General features: G+C 66.7%; 1 protein-coding gene across 1 annotated transcript; it reads left to right on the top strand.

Moving 5' to 3' along the window:
- The first annotated feature begins 243 nt into the window (after window positions 1-243).
- Window positions 244-4,421, top strand: ZBTB42 (zinc finger and BTB domain containing 42). Its single transcript, XM_064486327.1, has 2 exons — window positions 244-416; window positions 927-4,421. Exon 2 carries the CDS (start codon window positions 944-946, stop codon window positions 2,213-2,215), a length of 1,272 nt encoding a protein of 423 aa, XP_064342397.1. The 5' UTR covers window positions 244-416; window positions 927-943; the 3' UTR covers window positions 2,216-4,421.
- Window positions 4,422-6,127: the final 1,706 nt, after the last annotated feature.

Below are 6,127 nucleotides of genomic sequence, written 5' to 3' on the forward strand. Positions count from 1 at the left end.
ACCCCATGTGGGGGGACACCAAGGACGAGGCAGCAAGTATCGCGAGAGAGCCCCCTCTCTCGCCGCGCCCCGCGTTCCCTCCCACCCCAGCGCCCCAGATGGCGGCGCGCGGGGCCCGACCGGGCGGGGCGGACAGGGAAGGGGCGGCGAGGGTGACCTCAGCGGTTCCGCCGCTCCGGGAAGTCGTCTCGGCCCGCCCCCTCCAGCCCCCGCCCCGAGTTTCGCTCTCTCCGGGGCGGGGCGAGCGGCGGGTGGTGCTGGGCCAGCCAAGTTGGAGCGCGCCCCGCCCGGCACACTCCCCGTCCCCGCGCCCTCCCCGCCGGGGCGCGCTGCCCGCAGCTCCGCACGCGCCGGAGTGGCACCGGGGAGGGCGCGCGGCGCGGGCAGCGGCCGGCGAGGAGCTCGGGGCGGCGGAGGTGAGCGCGGGGGGCGGGCGCCTGGCTCTGCCCGCCCCGCCCGCCGGCCCGCTCCCCGCGGCCGCACTGCCATAAATGGGGCCCGCGGCGGCGGCGGCGGCGGCATCTGGCGGGCCGGGCGGCAGCTGGAGGCGGCGTGGAGGCGCGGCGGGCCGGGGCGGCGGCGGCGGCGCGGCAACTCCGGCGTCGGGGGGCGCGGCGGGCGGCCGCCGAGGAGTGAAGTTCAGGGCGCCCTGACGGGGGAGGGCGCACCGAGCGGGGACTCGGGCAGGTTCGCGCGGCTCTGGCCCCCTCCGCCCGCGCCCCGGGACCCGCCCCCGCGACGGAGCGGCTTCTGTTTACTTTCGATCGAGTTTTTCCTGCTCGGGGCAGGTGCCCAGGGCGGCTCCCGGCGGGCAGTTACGCGCGGCGCCCCTCTTCCCGCGTTGCTTGCACCCGGGAAGGGCTCGTCGGACGGCCAGGGGCCAGCGGCGTCCCCAGGCGCGCTCACGGCGTCCCGTTTGTGCCCAGGTGATGACCGCGGCGACATGGAGTTCCCGGAGCACGGCGGGCGGTTGCTGGGCCGCCTGAGGCAGCAGCGCGAGCTGGGCTTCCTGTGCGACTGCACCGTGCTGGTGGGCGACGCGCGCTTCCCGGCCCACCGCGCCGTGCTGGCCGCGTGCAGCGTCTACTTCCATCTCTTCTACAGGGACCGGCCCGCCGGGAGCCGCGACACCGTGCGGCTCAACGGCGACATCGTCACGGCACCCGCCTTCGGTCGTCTGCTGGACTTCATGTACGAGGGCCGCCTGGACCTGCGCAGCCTGCCCGTCGAGGACGTCCTGGCGGCGGCCAGCTACCTGCACATGAACGACATCGTCAAGGTCTGCAAGGGCAGCCTCAGGGAGAAGGGCCGCGTGCCGCCCCCGGAGACCCCGGCCCCCGGCGCGGAGCCGCCTGGCCGGTCCCCGCGCCCCCTGCCTGCCTGGGCCCCCGAGCTCTGTCCAGCCGCCCGGAAGGCCAGGCTTCCTCTGGCCAGGGTCAAGTTCACCCGCCCTCCACCAGCACTGGGGCCTCCTCCCTGGCAGGTCCCAGCAGAATCGGGCGGGGCGCTGGACCTGTCGCTGAAGCGTGGCCCGGGGCAGGAGCCAGTCCGCCCACCCTGTGTCCTCCAGGTAGCCCCCTGCAGCCGGAGGAAGCAAGGGCCCCAGGCTCTAGTGAAGGATGAGCCGGACTCACTGTCGGAACAGGAGGACTGCGGCGCCCCTCGAAGCCCCCCCAGTCCCCTGCAGCCGCCCCGTATTCCTGCCGCCACGCGCCTGGCAGGGGGCTTGGAGCCGCTGCAGCTCAGCGAGGTGGGCAGTGGGGAACTGGAGCTGGATACGGCGCGCGGGGCAATGGAGGATGAGCTGGGGCCCGGCGGGCACCTCTGCATCTGCCCACTGTGCAGCAAGCTGTTCCCCAGCGCCCACGTGCTGCAGCTGCACCTCAGCGCCCACTTCCGTGAACGGGATGGCAGCCGTGCCCGGCTCTCGCCCGACGGTACCGTGCCCACCTGCCCGCTCTGCCGAAAGACTTTCTCCTGCACGTACACGCTGAAGAGGCACGAGCGCACGCACTCGGGCGAGAAGCCCTACACGTGTGAGCAGTGCGGCAAGAGCTTCCAGTACTCCCACAACCTGAGCCGCCACGCCGTGGTACACACGCGGGAGAAGCCGCACGCCTGCCGCTGGTGTGAGCGCCGCTTCACGCAGTCGGGGGACCTCTACCGCCACGTCCGCAAGTTTCACTGTGGACTGGTCAAGTCCCTGCTGGTGTGACGCGTCCCTGCAGGGGTGAGGGTGGAAGGAAGGGGCAGGACCTCCCAGATGGGACACTGGGATGGAGGCTGAGGGGCCAGAACTCAGCAGATGGAAGCCCTGGAGGCCGGCCTGCCCAGCAGAGAGCCCTGCTGTCCCTGGAACGTAGCGTCGGACTTGCCTTGCCTCTCTGCCCCAACTCACTCCTGCTCCCAGAGACACAGTCCTCCTCTCCATCTCCTCCAGCCAGTCCTAAGGGGCGTCTGAAGGGCTCCTCTGCCTGGGCCCAGGCTCCCCACGGGAGGAGGCATGTTTACCCTCCATCCACGCTCCCCTGACCACCATGCTGGCATGCTTGGGGTGCCCTCAGCAAGCCTGGCACCACGCTTGGTGAAGGATGCAAGTGCCACAGATGCTGTCAGTGTGAGTCCCTGACAGGGAGCTCAGATGAAACAGGCCATTCCTGGTGGGTGGCAGCGGGAGCCCCCGCAGGAGAGACCTTGGGCACCATGAGAGCCAGCAGGGGCCATCCAGGCACAGCTGATGTTGCAGGGGTGCAGGCCCCAACAGAGACCCCAGGGCGGCAGGAGCAGAGCCCGCCAAAAGCTTAGTGGCCCTGGAGTTAAAGGCGCGGGCGGGGAGGTGGGTGATCAGAGCCTTCGGTCCTGACCACGCTGTAAGTCAGGGTAGCGGAAGCTGGGATTTGGAAGTGATTCTCTGTAGATGCAGAAAGAGCCTCTGGGGCTGCCAGCTGTCTGCCTGTGGGCGACGGGGCATGCCGCGCCCCCGCCTGATCACAGGGTCCCAGGCACCTCTCAGCATCCCTGGGGTGGAGTCGAGGAGGGCTGGGAGCACAGCCACCCACCTTGAGTGTCGCAGGTCGTGGCAGGGCTGGCCCTGAAGTTCTCTTGTCTGCCTGTTTGGGGTCTCCCTGGAGCTGCTGGTCATTTCCAGAGCACTGGGCAGGGGGCCCAAAGGCTGCTTATGAGGAGCAGTGTTTGCTGGGTTTCCCTTCCCTGCAGGGGGGTTGTGGGTGAAAGCGGCTCGGGAGGGCAGGTGCGAGGGGATGTCAGCCGGCCACTGGGCTGGGGCCCCAGCCCCCTCCCCACGCACAGCCTGGAGAGGCTGATGTTCCTGGGACTTCAAAGGCCACCGCAGTCCTGTCCGGTAGGGGGCACCCCATCTGCTCACCAGGCAGATCTTGCTCCCAGAACCTAAGAGGTCCTGCGGGCGACAGAGCCACCTGGACTCTGGTTTCCCCGACCATATGGGCTCCTTCTGCCGTGACTGAAAGTGGTGCTGAGGTTAGAGTTCAAGTTTAAATTATTTTTTTGGCTCCTGACAACACTTGATGTCATATCTATTCGTCTGCCTGGCCTGGAGTGAGAGGACCATTGGCCTTTGCAGCAGGTGGCCAGGCAGGGTTGGTTCCCCTCGGCAGGCCCTGGGCTCTCGTGGTGCATGGGCTGTGTGGGCGGCTGGCCTGCAGACCAGAGAGGGAGCTGGGGGAAGGAGAACCGGGCTTCTGATTGCCCTGGCCTCCCGCCTTCCACCTCCAGAAGGGCTGGTGGGACCTCACATGCGGCACGATGTGCTCCATGGTCGGTTTCCTTGTGCGTGTGCGTGCATGCATGTGTGTGTCCGTCTGTCTTGTGTGGGCATGTAGGTCCAGCAAGGCGGGGCCCGAGCCCACCAGCAGTGGTAGGCAGCCACCCCGCGACCCCAGCAGGCAGCTGGGAGACAGGCAGCGGTCCTGGTTTTCCCCAAGGGGTTTCCACCGGGGAAGAAATTGACTTTCCTGGGGCAGGAAGCCGGCCCCGAGTTATCAACACTGGATTCATTGTCTTCCACAGTTACTGTGAAGTTCATGTACGGAGAAGTGGTCAGTTTTAAATTTAGTAACTGACACAGTTCAGATGAAATACACACACACACACACACACACACACACACACACACATTTAAGACACTAATTGTGTGGGATTGTGTAGCAGAGGTGTGTGTAGAGGCGTTTGGGTGGAGCCTGCTGTGTGGGGCCCCCCCGGGTGGCCCAGCCTCCTGCCCACTGCTCTGCCCCTGAGGAGTGGCTCCAGGCCCGGAGGCCAGTCGCTGGGTGGGAGGGTGTCTGCTCACGCCCCCTGCCGTGACAGTCTGGAAATGAGTGCTGCCTTCCTGTGTGCGCATCATCGTCTCAATGACAGTGGTAATAAAGCCCACCCCCGGTGGAGACTGCTGTGATTCTTCCTGGGGACAGGATTGCGTGCAGGAGGTGTGGGCCCTGCTGGTCTTGGGGTGGGGGGCACTCTGGGAGCCCTGTCCTGGGTGCCACTGGCTGTGTCCCATTGGGGGCAGTGAGCTGGGGCACGGCTGTGGACAGGTGACAGACCCTCCTTTCCCAGATTTGTATCCCTCCCATTTAGTCCCAGGGGAGCAGGATGCAGCCTGAGACCTGGCCAAGAGGCCTTGTGGCTTCTGCCTTGGTGGTGGGGGGCCTTCTGAGCAGCCACAGGCTTGGAGCTCAGATCTGAGGCTCCTGACCCTGGAGTCCTGGGTCCTCCTGACCCCCTGCCCTCCAGAGGCAACCCCAACTCATTGCCCTCTTCTCATCTACCTTCCCCTCCCCCCACACCTCATTTGTACCCATCTCCTCAGGGCAGGGTGGGCTGTCCTGGGTCTGGGCAAATAGTAGGCAAGGCTTGGGAGGGGATTGTGTCCCTCCTGCCCCCGCCCCCACCCTGTGGAGCCCTGCCTGATCTCTAGAGGGCCCGAATGAAGTCGGGACCCCTGAGCCAGGCCAGGCTGGTGGGGGCTGATGGGTGGGTGTGTTCCCTCCCCTCTTTGCACGGGGGCGGGAAGCTGATGGATCCCTGAGCCTCCTATGAGCTGTGCCTTCCTCCCCTGGCCCCGGGAAGATGGGCAGGTGTATCCCAAGGCTAGTCCTAGCCAAAGCAGGCTTCCTCTAGGAAGAGCCAGAACAGACCCCAGGGCAGGGCAGGGGGACCTCGCTCATCAAAGGGTCCTCAGAGACTGCGCCAAGCTGAACTGGTGCCAGAAGGGCTGCTGGGTTTGGGGCCAAGCTTTGAGGTGTTCCCAGTCCTTACCCCAAGTGCAAGTCCTTGCTTCTAGGGGGTGGGCCTGGTACATCCTCCTGCTACCCAGCCTGCCTCCCACGGAGACTTCCTCCTGGACCAGAGCCACTGTCCCGCAGGGAGGTCCTGTCGTGTTCCAAGTTCGCCCAAGGTTCAGCCCAGGCCTCCCCAGAACCCGGGAGGAGGTTGTTGCCATGCCAACCAGGCAGGGTTGGAGGGCTGTTAGAAGGTACCTGGGGGGATGGAGCTAGCTGGGGAGGGGCTTCCCGGACCCCTTCCCCCAGCCCCGCTCTGCCAGGCTGTGCTCACACTCAGCGCACTGCCAAGGCCTTCACGGAGCTGTTGGCCCCATTTCCCCTGAGTGGAGGCCACACAGCTCATCCCCTGGGCTGGATGGTAAACAGAGGCACATGGAAAGGCCCAACTGGCTGGTGGGTGGCAAACCCAGGAGTTCCCTCCCCAGACTTGAGGAGCTGCCCCAGCAGTGCTGGGCACAGGCCCCCAAAGCTGTCTGGCCTGGGTCCCCTGTTGGCTTGGTGACACTCAGGGCAGTAAACAGAAGCCCACAGAGGGTACAGAGGGCGGGACTTCCTTGCAGGGTGGGTGCTCAGGCACCAGCAGGTGGACAGCATGGAGGTAGGCGCTCAGGCAGAGGGCCGGCTGCTGCAATGGTGGCAGAGGGAGAGGTCACATGTGAGCAGGTTTGGGTGTGTGACGGCTGGCGGGGGCCCTAGGGAAGCCAGGAGAGGTCAGAGCAGTCCTGGCCCGGCTCAGGCCTCCCTCCCCAACTTGCTCTGCCCCTTGCCCTGGGGTCAGCCAGTTGCCCACCCGACCCACACCTGGT

The sequence above is a fragment of the Camelus dromedarius genome, chromosome 5 (genome assembly GCF_036321535.1).
Source record: "Camelus dromedarius isolate mCamDro1 chromosome 5, mCamDro1.pat, whole genome shotgun sequence".
NCBI classification, from domain to species: domain Eukaryota; kingdom Metazoa; phylum Chordata; class Mammalia; order Artiodactyla; family Camelidae; genus Camelus; species Camelus dromedarius.